Here is a 24,980-nt window from a genome sequence, read left to right on the forward strand (position 1 = left end):
AACTCAAGAAGGAAGTCACCTAGGATTGGTAAATGGACTGGTTCTCATATAGGGCTCCTCTTCTCTGAGAATTCAGAGCGATTTTATGCAACTTGCCTCATTCACCCATTCATACAAGCACTTTTTTTCTACACTTTTCCTATGTAAGTGCTTTCGAACATTCACACACCGATGCACGCTCCGGATGCATCAGAGAACAACTTGGGGTTTGTATTTTACCCAAGAATATTTGAAAATCGATACTACTGGTGCATCGAATGGAAGGCTGATGGGTAGCATCTGAACATTCTGTGATTGTCTTACCTGGATGACCGAGCATGCATCAAGACAGTTGTACTGCCAGGTACACGCACAGAAAATCATGTTAACTGTTGACATCCAGAGTCCATCCAGGACCTCATAGATTTGAAACAGATTCAGAAATTCCTCTACAAATAGTGACGTAGTTCTCAGAGTTCATATTGAAATTGTTGAAAGCGACATTGAACTTTACTTTGATTTGGTTCAGAAGTAGGATTGACTAGAGTTCAATGACTGGACAGTAGTCCTGTTGGTCTCGTCACTTTTTCTGAGAAAGTGTTTTCATTATCCAGTGTACTTTCTTTACAGTCTTTATCCTTATTCTGGGGAGTGTACACACATGGAGTTGGCTCGTACTTATATTTGGGCATGTTGAAATACACTGAAAAAGAATTGAAACTAGTGGTGTTCAGTACCATGAGTTTCCTACTAAACCGATACCAAATAAAAGCCCTGGCTGCTATTCATGATATAAATCTGATACCTGTTCTGCACAACAAGTATCACTGTCAGTATCAACGTGACGGGTATTGCTTTCACCTAGTGTAGCAGGACCTACTACAAAGGCAGTTTTGAGTACTTTAGTGGGTCTTTGAATGACTCTCTGGAGGTCTGGATGGATTTTAACATATAGATTCACAAAACCTTGCAGCTTTGAGAATCCTCAAGTTATAAATATTTCTTCTGCATCAAAGTAATCCAGTGGTAGCTGTCAGTCCATCCGATTATAGACAACTTAAGGGGAACATTCGGTTAAACTGGCAAATGTAATTTTCTAAAATGTACACAAATACAACACAAATCAACAGAATTCAGCTTTGAGAGCTTTGTACATGCTTTCCAGCACCCACGAGCACACAGTCTTGGACATCTTATGGCTGCTTTTTAAGCTTTGGCAAAGCTAATAAACACTTAGATTGTTCCTCTGTTCTTTGGAGCCTCATCTGCAGCTTTCATCCTACCCACTGTTATAAACGCCTTCATTAATTAAAGGTGGAAGGATTTTTTCTTTATTTTGATTTGGTGTTGCTTAGAGGATGCCTCTAAATCATGTTTTGTAATATTTCTGCAGTTGCTAAGATGATTGCATATTCACCTTTCATCAGATTGAATCCAGATTCACCTCAGCTCTAATTACTCCAATGTATAATTTAAGCCCTGCAATCTCCATAGTTTTAGTTTGCACCTGGCACAGGGTTATTTTCTCTTCCCCTGTTTCTTTTTTCTTGTGCTTTTCTTTCTGCCTACTCCCAGTGTCATTGTACCTTTCCAGAGTTTCCCTCGGGCATAGCTGTTAACTGTTGTTATCATCTCCCACCGGAAATCAAATTACCCCATATCCTCACAGCCTGGCATCGCTGATGGTTATTCAAAACGCTTTGGCTCTTCTCACTTGCCTGCCTTGCTGTCTTGTGGCGTCGGCCTCCATAAATGAGCTCTTTGTTTGCTGCTGCTTCTGAGTCTTGATTTACAAATTGAGGAACATTCTGTCTACAGTATATGTCTTTCATTCTGTCTCTGCATGAGTCTGTGTGATCCTACATGTGTAAGTGGGCGCCCTCCGGCATAAAATGTTTCTTTTCACCACGGGCTGTCAAACCTTTATTTTGAGGAAGACCGCAGGTAAATATCAATGACACTGTAATTATACTGTTTATACACCAGTGGGGCAACAAGATATATTCCCGGGAATCATAAAACACCTGCAATTTTAATGATTAAATGCTTAAATGAATGACTATATCCCCACTAGTGAGTTTAGCTTTGAGCTAGCCTTCGTTTCTTTATACTGTGGTGGGAAATTGGGAAATAGGTGCAGTGACCTATTAGAACATGCAAACATGCAGGCCTGAACTCTCTTAGAAAAGCTATCTTGTCATTTCTTTAAAGGCACAGTAAGTAATTTTTTTAGTTTCTTAATAGAAAAAACAGATACTATACTCATAAATATATGTTACCATATAAGTTACCTCTTTCAAAAAAAATGATGCATTCTCATAAACGTACTAGCCTCGAACCATGACAGAGACTCCACTGTGACTGTAGACCTCTCTCCTGACTCCCTCCATACATATTGACAGTGATGATAGGCCTGATGACTGTTCTTTTGTCCTCCACTTTATCAGTTTCCTCACATTTTTTTTAAGGAGATACTGCACAACATCCTGGAGTTGGGACAAGTGTTTGGTTAGAAGTTATTTGTTGGTGCAAAAAGACATGGGAAGAGGAAGTGTTTTTTGCATCAGGCTGCTCATAACAAATTGTTTCTTTGCTAAATTGTATGTTATGTGTAGATGCACATGCACTCATTCTTCCTTTGATTTAGGTACCAAATTAATTACACCTGAATGATCCATAGGTCAATGTTAAGCGTCTTAACAAACAAAATATTCTCTGAATAGGTCAGGTAAATTGTAAAAGCAGGTAATGTCCAAAGAAAAACTTTGAATTCGTCAAGACTGCTTTCAAAAATTACAAGAAAGCCTGGCTCCTTGAAACAAAGTTTAAAGAAATAATAGCTAGGGCAAGATTTTTGCACAGTTCTGTATATGCATGTTGCTCTGGGAAAAGTTAAAAGCTCAAGGTGCAAGCTCTGTGAAACAAACAAGCTTGCCTTTAATTTTACTGAATTTCATTTTCATCCTCTGGGAGCCCCTTCTTCCTATCCTTCGATGATCCCTTTTAAAATCAGTTGACCTAAATATAAAAATGAAATGTTTTTCTTCTTTTCATTGACAATAGCTACTTCAAGGTGATTGTTAATATCTGAGAGTTCTGTATGGGTTCTTCTTATACTTATATTTATATACTATTATATAAATAGATGAATTGCTGGAATCAGAGTTAGCCCTCTATTTGTCTTTGTCACTGGAAGGTTGCCAGGTCTGCTTAGTCATTCTGGTTTGCACCCAAACTTATCGAGCAGCTTGTTAATGCAGCTTTGAGATTAATTTATGCTATTAATCAAATATATCAGTGAAACAGAAACATGTGATCATGATAAATATGAATCCAAATTAGAACTGAAATTAGAGCAGTGGGAAAAAAATGAGATGTGCTCTGAGTCACTTTCAAGTTTCTCTCATGTCCGTGTCTATACAGGGCATTAAGCACATTAGATATGTATTGTATAGTATAGCAGTGCTTATTTATTAGTTAGCCATAGTTGTGACAAATAAAAAATAAATACCAAACAAATCATTGTCACCACCTTTTATTTTTTTAAACCTAACCAGCTCTCTAAGGTTCTCTTGAGGGAGTAAAACTGTGTCTTTAAAATGCTATTAATAATAATAATGGCATAAAAAAAAGCATTAAATTGCCTTAAATTAAATTCTGATCCATTTTAAATGTTTTTTGTTTGTGTAGAGGGGGAATAAGTAGCATCATTGTGTGCTACTTATGCCCTCTCTACATATTTAGATCACGGGATGAGTGTCCATCCTTAAGGCCATGTTATTTTTTAACAGCCTTTACTCCAATCAGCAGCAAGTTAGCTTTGTTTTGTTTTCACATTAAATTTATTTCACATTTCTGTTCTGAAACTTAATTAATACTATGTAACAAAACTGTTGCTGTTTCAGCCTCAAGTTTAGTCCTCATTCTGTTTGAAAGGTCTAAAAAAGACTTTTTTACCTGCTTGCAGGTATAAACAATTTTCTACAGTTTACAAGTTCTTTCTCTTATCCCTGAGTTGAGTTCACACTGCTATGTCTCCAGTTGCTAGTCCCCGACCAATTGGCAAGTAGTTGCTGAAAGTTGCTGGCAATTGCTAGGCAGCAACAGCTGATTCATAAACCTGTGACCTTGTTTTTATGTTTATGATCAATATCACACTAATGTTACTGTGTGATTAATGCCAATCTAAGTGTCTTAGACCAAAATAGAATATGGCGTATATCTCAGCATAAGTTAGTCACACATGCCTCTTACCATCTGTATGTCTTTAACCCAGTGGGGTAGGTGCAGTAGGACTCCTTCCTGTGAATTTTAAGAGACCTCACAGTGTTAGTCATGTGCCATCAGGTCATGTACTGAGGCAGGAAAAGGAAAGGAGTCCAAAGGGAAAGACTGCAGTCATTCAGAGTTAATCAGACAAAAAGTGAGACGGCTACATTCATCAACAGATAGCACCAAAAAACCCCTTGTTGTGTGCCTGGTGACGTGATATCTGTGTTGCAAACTAGGTTTTATCATCAGCAGAGGATACTGTGATGACAAATTGAAAGATTTCAATTCAAACATTAATGGGAACGAATTTAAGAATTACTGTAAGTTGCTCTTATCACTAGCTTCGTAATTTCAACCGTAAGTTCAACCCAGAGCCGTCATATGTTAAGTCCAGAATTGCTTCATAGGTTAATTAGTTTTTGCTTTTGTGGGAGACAGAAAATAGTTTTAATTTTTAACGGTGAAATGTCATCGAGCCTGTCTCTTAGATATAAATGTGTGATTCTCCCCGTGAGCGCTGATCCTTTGATCTTAAGCTTTTCTTGTTCTCTAGTTTGTTTTAAGGAGGACACAGTTTACGATGTTCACAAATTATAACTGATAATTTAAGCTGGAACAGTTTTTCACTATAAAAATTTCAAATTTAATAGAAAATCAATTTAAGAGGCCTTCCAGTGCAGACAGAGGACCACCAGTCGTGTCCATGTAACCAAGTTTTTAATTCCATATCAGATAAGGATTGTCTCCAGAATACAGACAAGCTTCTCGTTGTGGCAGGTTGGCCGACGTCCACACTGCTGGTGTGCAGTTCAGTATTGTCCATGTTTGATGACATGTCAAACATTGAGTCACTGTTCATTGGAAATTGTGAAAATAAAAAATAAAAAATTCGTTATCATTTTACCATTGTATCAAATGACAGACCTTTGTTAAACATTTCCCTCTTTCAAATCTTGTATTTGTTTTCCAGAATCCAGAGGAAAAGGGGGAGACGGAGGAAGGCGCTGATGCCAGTAAATCAGAGATCAGCCTGGTCTATGAAATTGCCCTCAAGAGGAACTTGTCTGTTAATTTTGAGGTGAGAACGATATGAGAAATACCCACAAGGATATGTTCGTGCAATGTTATTATTATTGGTACCAAGGGGAATTGCAAGTTATGATCTTCCTTGAAGTAATTTCAGAAGGAATGCAGAATGAAGATAAACTGTGCAGTGAGATGATGTTTAAATAGTCGTGGTGTCCGGGGTTTATGTAATGTCAAAATGTGGGAAGTGTGGAATTTGAAGGAGTCACGGTGGGAATCCTTCATTAATAATGCATTTTTTTATTATTATAAGGACGGACGTTTCCTTTACTTATGCGTCAGTGAGCTCTGTTATCTTAGTGAGACACATTACATATGAGAGTGTGTTTCAGTGCGGTTATGGAATTGATTAAGCATGTGGGAATGGATTCAGTGGTGTGGTGTTGTGACTGGTGACTCAGCTTAGCTGGTGCTAATCGAGTACAAACCCCTAAAAGACACTTTACTTTATTAAATCACATTTCAATCTAGACACCCATCCCTGCCCAGAAGGCAAAACGGTTACACAGCACAAGACTGCAGAGCTTTGTTCCATTATTTGAGTGCTGTGCTCTCTGAGTAGGCTTTATTTGTACAAACTTACTGTTAAATTTAACTATGATGACAAAATCACACCATTCAAAACTCTGCCTCTTAACTCGTTTGTTTTATGCTTAACTAACTTAAATTCGGTTCCTGAGTCAAGCTCATTGTACTGACTTTACATTGTATCTGATTGTTAATAGACTCATTTAATAAGGCTTTAAAACCAGGCTTATTTATGAATGAACTTTACTTACTAGCATCATCTGCTAAACCAAGCTTCAATATGTTATCAGAATTCTGCCTTTTGCCATTAAAACAGGGATTACATGTGTTTCTGAAAACCTGAGTAAAGGCACTTGGTAATTCTGTGCATTTGGCTCACTTTTGGTTTTACAGTTAAGGATGTGTAATCATTGTATTCAGGGATTTTCGTTTTTGTGAAGTACATTGTCTGTCATGTCTAATGCCACCTCAGGATGGGCTTTCTTGGCATACAATAGTTTCTGTTTCTTAATCACGGCTGCTTCTGGGAAAAGCTTTTTGCATCAGCTGGTAAAACCCGACATCCAAAACTTAAAACATTGTTCCCCTCACATGGTCCACTGGATATGACCAGGATTAAGTTCCTTACTAGCTTTGCCCGACAAGATTCCTTTGGATTCTACAGGGAATCCTACCACATCTTTTCTGACCATTAGAGTCACAACACAACTTTTTTTTTTTAGTCCATGAAATCTAGTGTGTCCTTGTATGACCCTCTGGTTCAGTGCTCCTTGGCTTTCACCATATCTCAGCTGACTCGTCCAATATTCTCTCCCTCATCGCTCCCCACTTCTTCTTCTGCACTCAGCAAGGTGCCAAAAACAAGAGAGGCTCAGTTTACAATGTGTGCCCCCTCCCTTCCTCCACAGAGTTCCTCCCTTCCACCTCTCTTACATCAGTCCCAAAATTACAGAGGGCAGTTCCTCACAGACACTAGGGGATGTGAAGATGGGCTGAGAGGAAATGAACTGTAAGGAGAGGAAGGGAGGTAAAATCTTCTCACTGTGTTTACTTTGCTTGTTAATAAGAGTTTACACAACAGTGGAAAAATTATCTGCGAAGCTATCCAATCCTCCCTTTTTCCTTCCACCTTTCAACTTCTTTGTTAACAAAATGTATTTACTCACTAGGGTATGGAATGGCTACCCTGTGAGTCCTACCTTGCGTTTAACCAGAGGAATTACACTTACCTTCCTGGAATTGCTATTAATAATTTCATCCAGCTAAGTCTGGATTGACATGATTCATTATCTGTTATGTCTTTGTCACTGGCAGCAGTCATTTCACTTTCATTTTCAGTCCCTCCAAACTGGAGGCTGAGAGCAGCAGTTTTTAAAAGAAGAACATAGCCACATTCCTCCGAGCGGTCTCTCCTCTGCTCACTGTCAGTCTGGAGACAGACTGTTCATTACTGCTGTCTGATGAGCAGTAAATCAGTAAATATTCTCCATGTGCTTTCTCTCACAACACTTATTCTCTTTCACCATCTCCCTACATTTCTGTCAACAGTTCATTTTCTTTGACTATTTCACAAGTTACGAGTTGTGTGTGCTTTTTGACAGCAGCGTTTAGCTTGGTTTGTTTGGTCTACCCTCTACTGTAAAAGGATATCATTATTTAAATCAGAGGGATCAGGTTCATTTTTTTTTCTGCGCTACATCAAGCAAATGTTGAAGTGTCAGATGGCAACAAACAGTAATCAACAAATTATTTATTTTTAAATAAATGAATAATAAATAATTGGAAAAGCATGTGATTACATATAACAAGGCATTTGAATCAAGCGGCAACCTCTAGGGATTAAACATTAATGCAGAAATACAAAACTTTTCAGTCCCTCCAGTGGCCTCCTGATAGCTACCCCCCACCCCTCCCATCACAGACTCCCATTTGTCTTTGGTAATTCAATGTTGAACGTCTTTGTTTTATTTTCAGCCATGAAAATAAAACAAAGACAAATGGCCACACACATTTAAAAAAGAAGAAGAAAAAAATACTTTAAAAAGGGGAAATCAAAGAAATAAGTAAATGAAGGGAAAAAAGAAACATCCGTCCATCAATTTTCTTAACTGCTTATCCAGTTGCTGGAGCTGCCATTTGGCGATGAATGGAAAGAGGACTGAAAAGAAAACCCGGATACAGTTAATCGAGTGGAATCACTTTACAATAGAGTTACCTTCTATTTGTGTCACTTACATGTGAGAATTAAATTATCCTGAAGCACTTGAACCCCATTTTCCTTATAAAAAGACAATCATATTCTAACTAGTTTACATTTTTCGGTAACACACTGATGAAGTGTCACTAAGTAAAAGGATAAACTACTAATGAAATTGTGAATGTAACCCAATTATTTAAGAATTACACAATAAGATATCACACTCAGTACTTTGTTTGAGAAACAAAAATAGAGAGCACTTTTTGATGGATCTCCCCTCATTAAGAAGTAATTTGTTAAACTGCCGCTAAATTAAACGATTGTTCCACTGACAAGTTGACTTGAACCGGCAATTTTCTTCAGAGTAGTCACTGGTGGCAAGACTGTTAGCGTTTGATCTGTTAAGATTGACGGCAGTCTTTCTAGACGTGGAACTCCATAAACCAACATACTAGATAATAATTAAAGATAAAACTAAAGAAAAATTACAAGCACAGAGATTGAAATCTATCCTCTCCCTCTCCTTGCATAACATACATTTCTCTTTCCCTCATAGCTTTCATTTCTCTTGAGCAGATTCACTTTAATCCCCACTCTTAGATGCAGTATGTTCTCGCTCTGCCAGTATGCTGTGGTTGGAGATCAAGTGTGAATTACTAAATTACTTGTTTTTATGGATTTCATTTTGCACACTTAGTCCATTAAATTCCAACTAAGTTGACAAAGTTTAGCTTTATGTCTTTCCTCTTTACTGAATCTTCTTTGATGCACACCCTCGTCTAACACACATAGATGCGTCCCACATAAAACAGTAATGGTCATCTCTCATGTGAATGCCTTTCACAGAAACCATGTTTTCACATCAGCTCATCCCTGCCCTTACTGTTGCATGAAATTACCCGTGAGTCACTGTTAGCGAGTGTCTGCTTTCCCATCCCTCTGCAGCGATGAGGGTCGTTGCCACCCTGAGAGCCAGTTGGCTCATTTAATCCCCCCGTCAGGCAATATCAAACAGATGTCAGCATCAAAGAGGAACCAATCTATAAATCACGGCTTGTGTGTTGGATCGGAGGCTCCTTTTCCAAGGAGGACACAAGAGAAGAGGGTCCGAGCCAAGAACCACCCATCTTACAAGAATCAGCTTCCCTCAGGGCTTGTCCATCCACCACTCATCACAAAAGAGCCTTTCTTCCCTTTACCAGTCCCTACTATTGTCCTACCCTGCTCCCATAGCCTCCTCTTCTAGAGTACCTGAGTTCTCGCATGCTCAAATCCTCAGACTGCTCAGGGTATTAATGTCTCCACGCGGAGCTGGAGACATGATTGAATAAGAACAAATAAAGAGACAAGAATAGATGGGATTTTTTAAAAAAATTCAACATTGAATTACCAAAGGTTTCCTGTATACAATCTGATCCTTGTCATTAGGTGGCAGACGGGTGTGTTTGTCTATTTGTTTGCATGTATGTGTGTCTGACTGTGCGTGTAAATGAATGGAAGTGCTGAAATCCCATCGGTGTGGCGCAGATCCCGTGTCATCTGCCAGGAGACTGACTGCAGCTTGTCTGCCGCCATCGTGTGCCAAGAGTAGGTGACATTGAATGCGTAGATATATACGCATTGTCTCATACTTTTTGTTGACTTGCCATATGTCCATGTAGGCCACATTTGATCTCGTTCTTCCCATTGGTGACTTTATGTTTTCAATTTAAACAGCACAGATGAATTATAAGCAAGTGGAACACTTCTGGAGGGCTCATGCTCCGGTATTTGTGTGAGTCTGTCACTCTGAAAAACCCACAAAAACACCTTCCTGAATGACAAAGAGGATGAATGTAGTTACAGAACATTGACTTTTCTCTGTTAATTAATGTAACTGCTGTACACATTCAAAACAAGAAATAGTAGATTTCTCACCAAGAGTTAGATGTAAAGATCAATGCCCCTGTAAGATGTGTAAATGCTAAATGGACTAGTTCTATCTGCTTTTTCTACTGCTCTACCTCCTGAGCTACAGTCATCCCCAAAAAAGAGTGAAACATTTAACTTGGCTCTGTCCAATAGTGACAAATTCTGCCTGCCAAAACCAGCTCATTAATTAATTGATGTCATACCTAATTTAATCAGTATGAAAACCAAAATATTGTCTCTTTCTTTTAAGTTTTCTGTTTATGGAGATTATGTGCCAGAACATTTCTTGACTGAGTCTCTGCTTATTCACTAAATGTTAAAGACTTGATGTTCGGTGTGATTAACAAGGAGACACAGAAGGTTTGAGTGACAATAGAACTGAGAAGAGGTTAAAAGGTTTCCTGTCTTGCACATCTGATTATTTGTTACAACAGCATCAAAGACTTGTCTTTTACATATAGGTCCTTAGGTATTTGTAAAAATATGCTAAAGGTGAATTGACAGTCACTTTTGAGCCCTGTTCCCTTGTTTAATCATGTCATACTAACCAGATAAAAAGTCATTATTGAACTTGCATTTGGTAACTGTTAAAGATAAACCTTCAATAATAAAACTCTACGAGTGACAAGTCCCCAATCTGGTACTTCTGAAAAACAAGCACTGACCATCTTGGCAACACCCAAAGATCTGAAAGACTGCAGAAGACAACTTAAGGAGATGATTGCAGAATATTTTCAGTGTTTATGAAAACCCCTTGATCGCATCTAGCCAAGTTAAGAACACTGTTGAGGAGGCAAGCTTATCGTTGTCAAAGTGGATTTCTCACCCCAACCGGTCGCAGCAGATGGCCGCCCCTCCCTGAGCCTGGTTCTGCCGGAGGTTTCTTCCTGTTAAAAGGGAGTTTTTCCTTCCCACTGTTGCCAAAGTGCTTGCTCATAGGGGGTCATATGATTGTTGGGTTTTTTTCTCTGTATCTATGAAGCACCTTGAGGCGACTTATGTTGTGATTTGGCGCTATATAAATAAAATTGAATTGAATTGAATTGAATTGGATGAGTAAATAAATGGATAATGGCCCCAGAGTTTCTCAGGGCAAAGAAATAGGATATTCCTGAATTGACCGAGTCAGCCACCGGATGTCAACCCAAGATTTATATTTAATTTGTATTTAATACTTTAATACCTGATTTATATTTAATACTTTTTATTTATTAAATGCAAAACTGAAGACAAAGAGACCCACAAACAAGACACAAGTGAAGATGGCTACAATAAAGGCCTAGCAGACCGTTGCAAAAGAGGAAACAGCATTAGGTGATGTCAAAGGGCTCCAGACTTCAGACGTTAAGTCATAGATTTTACAGTAATTTAGGGCTTTTAATGGTGTCGTTGAACTTCTCTCTTTCTAAGGTAAAGTGACTGTAGAGCATGCAGTACATCTTTTATTACTTTAAAAATATGAATTGGGTGCACAAGTTTATTTATTTATTTCGGATTTTCTGTAATCCACACAGGGTCAGAAGTAGACATACATAGTCAGATATGTACCCGCCCCCAGTAAGTTTTGGTTAAATGTCACTTAGCAAGTTGGACCTTGACTAGATACTTTTAGTAACCATCAACAAGCTTCTGGCATAGTTCTGTCTGGATATTTGACGACTCTTCTTGGCAGAATTGGCAGAGTTCATTTAAATTGGTTTAGTTTCCTGGCACGTGCCCTGCTTTGAAGCATAGTCCACAAACTTTCAAAAGGGTTGAGGTCGAGGCTGGAACGCCGTTAGAGAAGCTCAATTTTAGCCATCTTTATCCATTCCAAAACCAGTTTTGATGTGGGTTTGGGATCGTTGCAGGAACAGCTATCTAGTTAATTTGATTTGAGGTGAAGTTGAAGAATTTGAGGTTGTCCTTTTCTTGATTATTCCATCCACTTTTTTGCAATATACCAATACAAGTGGCAACAAAACAGCCCTGGAGCATGATGGTTCCATTACCATTCTTGCCAGCTGGTACATTGTTCTTAAATTTTGAAAGCGTCACCTTTACTCCTCCAAACATCCTCTTGTCATTGTGGTCAAATCTACTGCCATCATAGCTCAGTCTTTGTCTCGTCTGACTATAAAACCTTTCATCCAGACCTTTGCAAAGTGGTGACACATCTGAATAACTTGTATTTATGTATTTTTTTTTTTTTTAATTTATGATGATCTTGGAATCTGCAGTTGTTTAGAAAATGGCTCCCAACTTGTATAAATCTCCAGTTCTCAGAACTACTGAGTTGCCTGGACTTTCCCATTGTTCTAAGTATTGGTCAATCTAATGAGTGCTGTACAACAACTTCTTTTTATGCGGAAAGAAGAAAAGCTACCAGTTGTAGTCAATCATGATCACAAACAGTAAGTTAGTAGGGCTTAGCCTTGTTAAAAGATTTAATAAGTGGATTTGTATTTTTACTCGGTTGTATATCGCATTTGTATTCTATTTTTATCCTATTGTATATGCTATTTTATTTTATTCTACTCTAGTCTGTACAGTTTTGCACAGTATCTTATTCTTATTGTATTCCTGTGTTCTCTAATTTTTGGTATATAACTTTGCACTGTCCACTTTCTGCTGTGACAAAACAAATTTCCCACGTGTGGGACTAATAAAGATTATCTTATCTCATCTTATCTTATTTAAGTGAGTGTATGCATATGTTTATGTTTATTAGAGAAATAACTTTAGCAACCAATTCTTCTTTTTTAATGTCATTAAAGATGTGTGCTGTACAATCATTCCATCCTAGAAAAAGAACTTTTTCGATAAGGCCAGAATTACTGTGACATTCACATCCAGGATCAGTATATGTGAAGTTCTGTATAAAAATGGCTGTAATTCCTTTATGCAGTACTTTTGTTAAGTCTCCTGAAGTAAGGCTGAAAGTCAGTCACATGTTGATTGTTTGATTCAAAATCTATTGCAAAAATGTTATTATCTAGATATTTATGGCCCTAAATACACATTTCACTGTTAATCCATTTCTATTTCCTCAAAGTGACATAATCTTAGCTGAGTGCGGCCGGTGATGTGCGACGTCATCGTCAGCACTATGCCTTAAAAAACTAAATCTGACTCGGGATGCTTCCAGTCCCACTGAATGTTGTAACATACAAGAAGCTGCCATGTTACATTTCCCTTTTCTGGTGATGAGCAAGACCAGAGTTAGATCCCTTGGGTGGGAGTAAGTTTGCCTGATGTCTTGGACAGCTAGTGCTTCAAGGCTTCACTACAGCGCACATGCTAACCTACTGTATACTTGAATTCCTTGTGCAGGACTGCCCACAGGCTGACAGGTTAACAATGATGGGAAACATGGGGGCCAGTGTATCCTCTGTTAAGAAAATGTTGGAGTCAGTTGAGTAGGAAGAGAAAAGAAGTGATCATGTATGTGATAAAAGGTGTTAGTTGCATTAAAACTATGCGTGTCTGCTCTGAGTTTTCTGTTTTACTTGTGGCCATAGTTGTATGTGTGGTATCTGTCTAAACATTCACTAACTGATTTCTATTTGTTTAGTTTTCATGCACAGGACTTGCCTTGTCACTTGAGTTTAATTGAACTAAAATCTTTGTTTTTTTGGGTGTCGTGTAGATTGAAGAGGGGGTATGGACACATTATCCTTTGTTTCCCCAAAAGTCTGGTATTAGTCTGTGTTGATGTGTGAAGTATTTGAGGAATGCTCTAGGTTCCGCTTATCAGTTTAATCTGTTTTATCGGTCACTGAGTTCAAATCAACTGTTGCTAGATTGCATCTGATTACTACAATTTGTGCTGTCTGCACCGCAAATTAAGCTCAAAAGAAGAAAATCAGGAGAGAGCGTGGGAGGGGGCTGAAAAAATCCAAAGCAGCACACAGCTGCTGCAGCAAAAAAACCAAAAAAAGCAAGGAAAGCAAGGGAGAAAGCCATCGAGCTAGGAACCGATCCACGTTCACCGAACATGTAGAGCTGGACTCAGTAAGTGTGTGAAACTTAATTCTTCCTCCAGCATGTTTTCCTATATAAGAACCCCACCTGCTACACACACATCCACACACTCGCACACTGTGGTTGGACTTGAAGTAGATGTGATTGCAGAAGCATGACCTAACGCCAGCCGGTGTTTGTTTTAGGTCTCCCAGGTGACCAGAGGCTAGAGGAAGGAAACTGAGCCTTCATCACTAGAGACTGTCATCTAGGAACATGTTACTTTTCATATGTGTGTTTGTGCGTCAGTGTTGTTCAGTTTGGAGTGTTTTGTATATGGATAACACACCCACATGTGGGTGGGTAGCAGTGTGTGACCATTGAGAGCAGATGTTTTGGACCACCTGGTGTAGTTGCTCACAGAGAGCTCTGCACACACTCCTTTATACATATTCCACACAGGAGAAAAAACCCACACATATATAAATTCAGATTTTGTACTATCATTTTTATTTAATTTCTCTTTTATGAAAAAAAACCCCTCCCATCTGTGTTTCTCCAAAAACCTTTCCAGGTGTTGAAGGAGAGTGGGCCCCCACACATGAAAAGCTTCCTGACCCGTGTCACCGTGGGGGAGTTCTCTGCCGAGGGTGAGGGCAACAGCAAGAAGCTGTCCAAGAAACGTGCCGCTCTGTCCATCCTGCAGGACCTGAAGAAGCTTCCCTCCATACCCACTGTGGAAAAACCCAAGACACACTACAAGAAACGAACCAAGACCATCCTCAAGGTACTTTAATAAAGTGAACCAACACACACACACAGGGATGCATGGCAGAATAAATGATTATGGTTATTACAAGAGATCATCACTGGCTTTTTTTCCTTGTAGACAGGACCAGATTATGGACAGGGCATGAACCCGATCAGCCGTCTAGCCCAGATCCAGCAGGCCAAAAAGGAGAAGGAGCCCGAGTACCTGCTGCTCTCAGAGAGAGGGATGCCCCGACGTCGGGAGTTCATCATGCAGGTACATTCCTGGTCACAGAATATGCTACTACAAGAAAAGACATTCCCAACTATATGATGTCCTGCAAATACTAGACCACTTTCTCATATTAAAGTAGGAATTAACAGCAGACCATACACAAAGAACACATTGTACTCATCAAACCCACCTTGTCTCAGTCAACTAAGTCCACTTTCCAATTTGCGCTTCTGAATGTTAGATGTTTAGCAAATCAGGCTTTTATTTTTAATGATGTCACTGTTACTAATAAACTGGATTTTATCCTTCTAACAAAACCCTGGCTTGATAAGAGTGATTGAACAGCTGATTGAAATATCGACGACTAATTGTAGTTTTGAATGCTGCATGCGTGCGAGCAGGAGGTGGTGTGATCGTTGTATAGAATCATTTTTAGCTGCAAATTTTTGCCATTTGACAGTTAACTGAGTTTTGAATATAATCAGTTTATTGGCGTGTTTTTGGATGATATTACTGACCCACATATACAAATGTTTTAGACTTTGCTATCTCTGATTATTATTGCATATTTTCAGAAGTATTTCATTCACCTGCCAAAACAAAAAGGAAAGTAAAAAGTACACATTACCAGTACTGTTGTCATGTGATGAAATGATGGACAATTATCGATTGAGAACCTTGGAGAAATAGTGAAAACGTAAAGATGGCTGAAAGAACCTGCTGTAGATCTGAGAGAAATCATAGAAAAGTCAACTATAAATTGACTTTAAAATCTTTAAGAACTAAAATATACACAAAGTGGAAATATTTGTTGTTGCTCCAAAAAGAGACAGAGACAGAAAATATATTCATACTTATAATCTCTTTCTCTCAAACACAGTGAGCAAGGCAGGAACTGTGGCATAATTTTGAGCATTGATCTCAATTTGACAATTATTTTATTAAAGTCACCAGGACTGCTCTTATCTCAAACTAAGACATTGCCCCCTGTGTTCATATCAAACAGGATAGAGTAGTCTAACGCTTTATTTACGGGATTATCTAAATCATCAGTAGGACGTCTTCAGCTTGTCCACATTGTAGCAGCCTTACACGTATGTAAGTAACGTCATTGGTTGCCAGTTCAATACAAGATTACCTTTAAAATTCTTCTGTTAGTTCATAAATCTCTCAGTGGTTTGGCCCTTCAGTGCATCTCTGACTTGCTCAGTGTCTATAACCCAGTTACAGCTCTTTGGTCATCAGGTACCGATCTTTCAACTATTCTCAGTTAGATCTGAGTGTGCTGAGGGTGCTTTCAGTTACTTCTTTGGAAGAAACTGCCCGCTGACCTGACGTCAATTCCATTTGTGTCCGCATTCAAAAACAAGTTAAAACCTTTTTATTCTCACAGACGTACACTTAATAACTGTGTGTGCCTCAAGGTATCATAGTCCTACATAGCTAGGTCTTTATTGTTGTGTTATTTTACCGTTTTTTTAAGCACATTGAGTTTACTTGTAATGAAATGTGCTGTGTAAATAAATAAATTGCCGTTGCTAATGTGGCCTGCTAAGTAGTCCTAAAAAGGGTTATATATGCTGTAAAAGACAAGGAGCTTAGCTCATATCTGCTGAATCTCAGGCTACTACATACACGGAGGATGGCTATATGTGGATAATGAACGTGGGTGCGAGGTTTCTTAGGTTTCCACAGGGATTATGATCCCTAACTGTGTTAGCATGACAAGCTCCCCTTTGTTCAAACAAGGTCGTTTTTGAACAGCCTGCTAATGTGCAGAAAAGAAATCTATTCCCCTCCAAGCACCACTGACCAGCTTTGTTCTTTTAAGTGTGGAACCTACTTCCAGTTTTGCAGTATTTATTATTTACTATGTCAAAGAACAGGAAAAAATGTTGTTGGTTAATGTTTAGTCACCAGAAGACATGTAAATAATTTAATGCATTTGGTGCAAACATGGTTATTTTGTCGGGAACATGTGGTAGAATAACTGAACATTAAAGTCTGTTTTCATTTACTGCATTTCAACGTTGGATTAAAATGATTTCAGCCTCCTCATGTTTCCTTTCACCGTTTTCTCTTCTCCTCTTTGTCTCTCATGCTCGGCATTCCTTTGTGAAACATTCTGTTTAGCATTTATTATGTTTATAGATGCAGTTAAAGCTTAGAATAGATGAACATCCATCTTTACAGCCGTTTCCATCACTGGAGCAGCCAACTTTTTTTTATGCTATTACATTTCAAGTTGTCGGTGGCACGAAGTCTGTTTTCTGTACCACAGGATGATACTGGAATTAAGGAGCTAGTATTCATAAAATGTCATGTTCCTCTGTCAGCTGCAACCTTTAGTTACGGGTGGTTTGGTGTTTATTATTAGTCCAGTAAACAGAGTAGGATCTTTGTATGAGGAAATCTCATCAGATACCACAGTTATCTCTTTCAGAGTTGTTTAGCCTATTTGAGGTCATGCATGAAAAACCACAGGAGAAAAAAATAATCTGTGTCTGCAAGTTGAAATTAAGTTTATTAACTGAAGCCAAGTTGAAATTGGCTTCAGTTAATAAACTGTGCACTTTAAACTTGGAATTTGCCCTCTTTAATTTACCTGCCCTACTTTTACAAGTTAAAGCTAAACTACTGTTTCTGCCAAATGTGTTTCTTTAATTACCCACGTGTTAAAATTAATTTGCAATTAAGATTGAAGGACAATCTTGAGAAATGCTTTGTTGATTTTAAAAGAACTTGTCAGGTAAATGCCGATGACATTTATGTAAATCAGATCATTACATGATTTTGAAAATGTTTTATTAAGCTCTAACAAATCAGTCAAGCTCATTGTGTAAAGTAGGGAATCCATACAGTGCTATAGTTCAATAACTATTAAATTATGAACTCAATAAATATTCACAACACAGTGATTCTGCAGTATACAGTCTTTAGCAGTACGCTGCAATAGTTTTATAACAGAAGAAGAGAAAATTGAATCTTTGTGTATTATTGCTCCTCACTTTTAATTAATCGATTCAATGAATTAGCTCTTTGATTTGCTTTCCCCTGCTAACCGTGTTGTCTGGTACTTTCCCTCTGAGTTTCTTCCTAACTTCATCTCTTGAGAAATTGTACCAGCCAGTTTACAGTTGGTTTAGAGTTTTAATAAGAATATTGATATTTGGCATCAGTGTGTATTGAAAGTATTTCACATGAGGAAGTGATTAGTTATGTTGCTGCTTTGATATTCTGTCCCACCCTTCATGTGAAAAAAACAAAAAAACGTCTTTAGATGTTGGACTTAGTGTGCTGCTTGTAATTCACTTATGTTTCAGCAGAGATGACAAAAAGCTGTGTTTTAAATTTTTCTGTGACAGCCACACCTTCACATACTTTGTATCTCCAAAACATTTCTAAATTTTTTCAGGTACAACAATATTAATGAATCACTGATTAGCGTGTGAAACATTCATATGTATCGTAAACAGCAAACCAAAAAAAGAAATGCTCAGAATACAGGTAAAGAAAATGAAATACCAAATGAAAAGGCGATTGCTGAGTGTCATATACAGTTCTTGGTACTGTTCCATGGATACCGGGGAATCTAGATTTCTTTTTTCCATTGAACCAAGTTTCTCATCTTGGAGTGACCAATCTGGTTGCTCCTTGTGCGTGACCTTTTTTTTCTTTTTCTTTTAGTCTTTTAGTGCTTTATTTTATTTTTTATGTATCAATTTGGATTTCCAAACTGTTTTTTTTTCTTTTTAAAAAGAAATTGAGCCACAATGAGTTTCTTGGGTAGAGATATTTTAGCCCTTTTAACCTCATATTTTAACCTCAATTATTTCAGCCTGAGCTAGTGTCTTCAGTTGGACTTTCACCATGTGCAGGATTCTCTCATACATCTCTTTCTCTACGTCACCTGGCATCAAACATCTTTCTTTATATAAAGAAATTAGCTAATGGCAGTGAATTTGTTAGTAATTTTGTTTACGTGATTGTTTTTTGCACAGGGTAAGAATGTTTCCATGAAAATACTCATGAATGAGCCTCATCGATCCAGAGAGCTTGTGGTTTGTTCTTTGCAAACCTAAGCCATGCGGTCATGTTCTTTTTAGAGAGAAGAGGCTTTCTCCTCGCAGCCCTTCCAAACAAACCACACTTGTTCAGTCTTTTTCTAATCGTGCTGTCATGAACTTTAAAATTCAACATGCTAACTGAGGCCTTTTTTTGTTTGATTGTTTATTCGTTTGTTTGGTTTTTTGCAAATTCTTTGACCATATCTTGGGGTGGATTTTCTGGGACATATACTCCTGGAAAGATTGTGGCATTGTACTAACCCACACCGCTTCACACCGTAAAATTGCTAAACGTGTGCATTTGTTATTTATGCTCGCCATTTTAACAGCAGTCTGTCTTTTTCTCTTCCTATTCATCTTTCCCTGGCTGCCTCTCCCAGTCAAACTCTCCCACTTAGTCTCTCGTTCCATAATCCTTTTCTTTCATGTGAAGAACAGAGCTTCTCTTAGCATCAGGCGGTAATTCAGCCTCAAACCTATTCTCCATGCCTCTTTGATGCACACATTAGTCCCCGTGAGTGTGTGTGTTCTTTTGTGCAGTCCACTCCATCTTCTAAAATTTCCACATTGTTTCCTTTGGTAGGCAGCAGGGCTCAAATGAGTCTCTGTTTTCGTATCGTTTGTCTGAAGCCATCACTTCAGAAAGGGCTCCACCTTTTTGTCAAACGCTTTCTGAGGAGCTGATCATCGTTTAAATTTTGATAAAAGAGTGATTGTGTTTGTTTAGTGATTGGGGAATTTATTGAGGCCTTCCTTCCTTCTCCTTCTGTTGTGACCTTCGTGATGTATTCAGATGAGTACTTAGCGAGCATGTCAGACCACTTTGACTGAGTGCGCTGAGGCCTGGCAGTTCACAGGCTTTGGCTCCCAGAATGTTATTTGTACAGTGTAATTGTCTGTTTGGATAACATAACGACGTCTGATATTCTCTTGGAAATTTCTGCTTACATTCTGTATAGACAGATTTAATGTTTTGGGATTACTGAAAAACAAACACTTCACTCAGATTCTTTTTGTGCGATGTGCACTGCATGGCTGCCTCAGCTCTGAAAAAGAGAGAAAAGAAACTTTTTTAAAAAAAAACTAAGGAACAGTTAGTCATTATCACAACAGGATGCATCAGCAAAACCAGAATGTTCAGTTGTGAATCAGCAAATATTGCTAGTGTCTTTATCTCACTTGTGTGTACTGGTTTCTTTATATGCGTGTTTTCCTCCATTCCCATACAGGTGAAGGTGAATAATGAGGTTGCCACGGGAACAGGGCCCAACAAGAAGGTTGCCAAGCGGAATGCAGCTGAGGCTATGCTGCTACAGCTGGGATACAAGGCCTCCACAGTCCCTCAGAACCCGGCTGAGGTAAAAACGCCTTCGCCAGCTTGTATATTTCATATCTGTTTTATATACAAGCCTCCCACTTTGCTGCACAACTGTTTATTTATCTTACTTCCTGACTGGTAGTAGTTGTATATTGTTGAATGTTATTTGAAGTTTTAAAAGATTCTACATAATGGGGGGGAGGAATAAATCACACAATTAATTATACAGAAGGTTTTGTTCACAGCCGTTTTAGAAATGTAAACTTTCCCAGCACTGGTTTCTTATACTGCATCTATAAATTATCTCATTTGTTTCATAATGATATGAATATATCAATATGATCCACAGATTACATTTGGTTCCGATTTCTTGTAGCTACTAAAGTGAAAACATGTTAAAACTGTTGAAGAGGTGAACACTTTATTAGTTATACCTTGATAGCACTAAGCTGGCCCCCCTTTTGCCTTCAGAACTGCAATAGTTCTTTGTGGCACAGATTAATTAAAGTGCTGGAAACATTCCTCAGAGATTTTGAACCACATTGACATGACGTCATCACTCAGTTGCTGCAGATGTTGTCAGTTGCACATCCATAATGTGAATCACATCCCAAAGGTGATCTGTTGGATTGATTGTGAGGCCATTTGAGTACACTGAACTCATTGTGATGTTCAAGAAATACATTTGTGATTTTTTGAGCCTTGTGACATGGGGTAATATCCTGAAGTAGCCATCAGAAGATGGATATTGTGTGGTCATAAAGAGGTGGACATTGTCAACAACAGCTCACCTTCCTAGTCAAGTGGCATTAAAAAGATGCTCAGCTGGTACCAAAGGACCTATGAAAGTATGGAAATGCTAAAAAATATCACCCACACCATTATACCACCAGCAGCAGCGTGAACCATTGAAACAACCCAGGGTTGATCGGTGTTTTCATGTTGTTTACATGAAATTATGATCCTGCCACTTTTCCAATCTTCTGTTCTGCAATTTTGGTGAGCCCTTGTGAATTGTAGCACCTGTTTCCTGTTCTTATCTGACAAGAGTGGCACCCAGTGTGGTCTTCTGCTTCTGTAGCCCATCTGCACCAAGGTTTGAAGATGCTGTTCTGCATACCTTTGTTGTATCAAGTAGTTATTTGAGTTACTGTTGCCCTCCTAGAGAACTGGTACTCATTTTCTCTTTTTTGGACCATTCTCGGGTTTACAGAGAATGGTCAGAAGTTTGTGGAATACTTAGATACTTAGACCACCCTGTGTGGCACCAACAACCATGCTACGTTCAAAGTCACATAAATGTCCTTTCGGGCACCTAATATAATGGCTAATGAGTGCAACATAAATGTATAGTATGTAGGTTGCTTTAGGTTACTTAATTACAGACACTCATGAGTTATTCCAATGGGTTTTTATTGCCTCTGTCACTTTTCTGTTTGCCTATCAAGGTCGGGGCTGCAGGGGGCAGCAGTCTAAGCAGAGACACCCAAATAATAACACTTTGCAATTGTTATTAGCATCAGAGCTATAAGAATGGTGATAGCGGATGGTACCTATAAAGTTGTATGCTGAAGAACTAATTAGGAAACTTCATGCACTGCCCTGACTTTATCTCATCTCTACAACCCCGCACAGTAATTCTGATACTCAATTCCCAGATTTATCTCAAATCCCAGTGCTGCTGACCTATTATACAACCCGTTCAGCTTCTCTAAACCATATGTGTTTTGCAAGCAACCATTGATCACCAACATCTTTATTCACCTCGTTGGTTTTTAAGCTCAAGGGGGCAGAATCAGATAGAGTTACATAACCAGTCTCTCTGTAGAATGTTAATTGTTCCCCAGACAGCTCATTAGTTTGATATATGATGCTGCATATACTGTATGTATACTATTCAGAAAACCAAATCTTAGAACTACAGGAGAGCAGAGATGGGCAGTAACGCGTTACTTGTAATCAGATTACAGTAAGCGTTACTGTAATCTGATTACTTTTTTCAAGTAACGAGTAAAGTAAGGGATTACTATTGCAAAAACGGTAATTAGATTACAGTTACTTTCCCGTAGGAACGCTGCGTTACTGCGTTACTAAAACCGTGATTTTTTGCGAGAATGACAGTGACATAAGCGAGTGCGCCGTTAGTGACAACAGCTGTGTGCAGATCAACAATGGATCACATATCGAGTGCGGGAGAGCGTATGAGCGTGCAGCGTTTAAAGCGTGGAAGTACTGACCTTACTTTGAGTTTGATTCCATAAAAAGTAACAAAAACATTAGTGTCCATCGTGCGTGGGAAGAAAACTTCTTTTTACAGCAAAAAACCCCCTAAACTTCCAAGCAAGCACCGAGTGTGCAACGACGTAATGGGAAACTCACAGAGAAACTCGCGGATTCTTCAACTGACCGCGGCACACCTGCACCAGGGTAAACCTCCGCCTACCGCAGTCCTGCTTTACAGGTGAAAATAGAGCAACAGGACCGCTGAGTCTTTGACTTTATTTATTTTCTGCTGTGTTTTACTTGCATCTATTTGAAAGAGTGAGTGTAAACACAAAAAATATTTTATTTTATGGGCTGGAATGTGTAGAAAATAGGTTTAAATGTTAAACTAATTTATTCAAGTCAGAGAATGTTGCATATAATTAAATTTTTGCTTGATGCATAAAGTTAAAAGATTAAAACTGATAAAACAAGTTAAAAAAAAAGAGACTTTTCCATTTGATTACATTTTGTATGATGGATTATGCAGAAAAAGTAGAATTGGGCTGAAAGATCTATCGCTTTATCACCTCTTCAGGTTGTAAATCGTGTTTTTAAAAAGTAACTAAGTAACTAAGTAATTAATTACTTTTGAAAATAAGTAATCAGTAAAGTAACGGGATTACTTTTTTGTGGAAGTAATCAGTAATTAGTTACTGATTACTTTTTTCAAGTAACTTGACCAACACTGCAGGAGAGTTAAACATGACATGCTCCGAAGAAAGCGCATCTCAGTTTGCAGCCAGTAATTTCCTTCCTTTTAGTTTAATTTCCTCAGCTCTGACATTAATTACCTTGATCTTCTGTGTAGTTACTGCTACTGAGACTTCAGCAGAGGAGTTTTTGAAAGTTTTAAACGCTCTGCACACTGAATGCCCCACTTACACGAGTCTCCAGGGGAATGTCAAACGTTACAGACATGTAATCAAATCACATCATTGGATGTTTCATTCTTTAGTCCTATAAACCACTGTGTTTTGTTTTCTAAGGTTTCAGATATGTGAGTCTGCTGTTATGGAAATAAGCAGTGAGTCTCCCTGTTTAAGCTAATTTCTGGCAAGAGGTGAGACCTGTCTGGTTACACTCAAGAAACAATATTTAGACAGAACAAAGTTATTGGCCGATACGTGACTGTGCAATAGCTCGACAACTCCGACAACGTCTCTGTACGAATTAGTTTTTCCTTTTCTTTTGATCTCAGACAACTCAGAGCTCTGTAGCTTTTGTAAGATAGGTTGTCTTTCTTTCGAGCGCTTTCTCTCCTTCCATTCCTCCTTTCTCTCTGTGAGCTGTGAGCTCTCTTGCACTGAAATTCCACTGTAGCGTGGGTGAATTTGTTTACAGCAATGTCATCTCCTCAGCTGTCACACATGTGAGAAATGATTTGTTTGTGTTTCACATGTGTTTGTGGCTGTGTGTGTTTGTGCAAGCAGACGCACACACCACAGCAGAAGTAACACATTGAATAGGAGCCTCTTTTTTTTGTTACTAAACATTGACAACCCCCCTAATTAAGTAGCTGGCCTAGAGACACTAGGCTCCTTAAGCATCCCCTCCTGTGAGCACTCGTCTCTTTGTTGACCAAACAGTAGGAAGGAACTTGTCTGACATGCGTGAAGAAGCTGTCTGTTCAAGAATCTACATCTCTCTTACCTCCCCCTTCTCTCCTTCTCTCCACATCACTACAGATGGACAACAAAGGCTGGAATGGACAAAAGGCGTCTTTTACTGAAGCGACAAGCAACAGTGAGTATCGGCACGTCTCCCCGTGTTTCTTTCCATTTCCTTCTCCTCCTCCTCTCTGGCTCTCCATCATTCCCTCCATCCTGCAGGTGGTTTTAGCCACCGAGATGGCCCGGCGTTTAATCTCTGTGACTGGTCAATGGGCCTCTGACTGTCAGCTTAATTGGCCGTGCGTCCTCGTGGGGAGCCTGCGAATTCAGGCTCATTCACACAGGCTTACAGGGCCGGCACACAGAGGCCCTCCGGGGAGTCCCTCCGCTGCCTTCCTGTGCAGAAAACATAGCCTTTCACTCAGGATTAACACACAAGTGCACAGGAGTATAGGGTATGTGCACATACACATACCCATAATCCTCAACACATAGAGACACTGCAACTGTCATACATGTTTACAAGGTTTATCACATCAGTGGTTAAAGTAGTTAGCAGATTTCTCAAACTGATGAGACCAAAACCAAAATAGTAAATAAAATGTACACAATGCTAATTACACAAGGCTAGTTTGCTATAAAAGATTTTTAGACTATTTACTTGAGAAATGTTTTGCAGTTGAGTAGTGATCTCGTAAAGGTATTTCCATGTGTGCTCATGCGGTTGCACTCTGATCGGACCTTAAACATTAAATAGAGCGGGTAACTGCCTGGTTTCCAGTGGATTGGGTAGATGTGACCTGCCTTGAGTATGCTCTAC

At 38.8% G+C, this 24,980-nt stretch overlaps 1 protein-coding gene across 2 annotated transcripts in view; it reads left to right on the top strand.

The window, feature by feature from the left end:
* stau2 (staufen double-stranded RNA binding protein 2) overlaps nt 1-24,980 on the top strand; it is a 103,613-nt gene that overhangs the window by 22,369 nt on the left and 56,264 nt on the right. For both annotated transcript variants that reach the window (XM_026179457.1, XM_026179456.1), the window contains 5 exons: nt 5,222-5,329; nt 14,490-14,702; nt 14,805-14,942; nt 20,197-20,325; nt 24,236-24,293. In XM_026179457.1, coding sequence (XP_026035242.1) covers nt 5,222-5,329; nt 14,490-14,702; nt 14,805-14,942; nt 20,197-20,325; nt 24,236-24,293 — 646 coding nt within the window. The remainder of the gene's footprint in view (nt 1-5,221; nt 5,330-14,489; nt 14,703-14,804; nt 14,943-20,196; nt 20,326-24,235; nt 24,294-24,980) is intronic.

Source organism: Astatotilapia calliptera, chromosome 9 (assembly GCF_900246225.1).
Source record: "Astatotilapia calliptera chromosome 9, fAstCal1.2, whole genome shotgun sequence".
Classification (NCBI taxonomy): Eukaryota; Metazoa; Chordata; class Actinopteri; order Cichliformes; family Cichlidae; genus Astatotilapia; species Astatotilapia calliptera.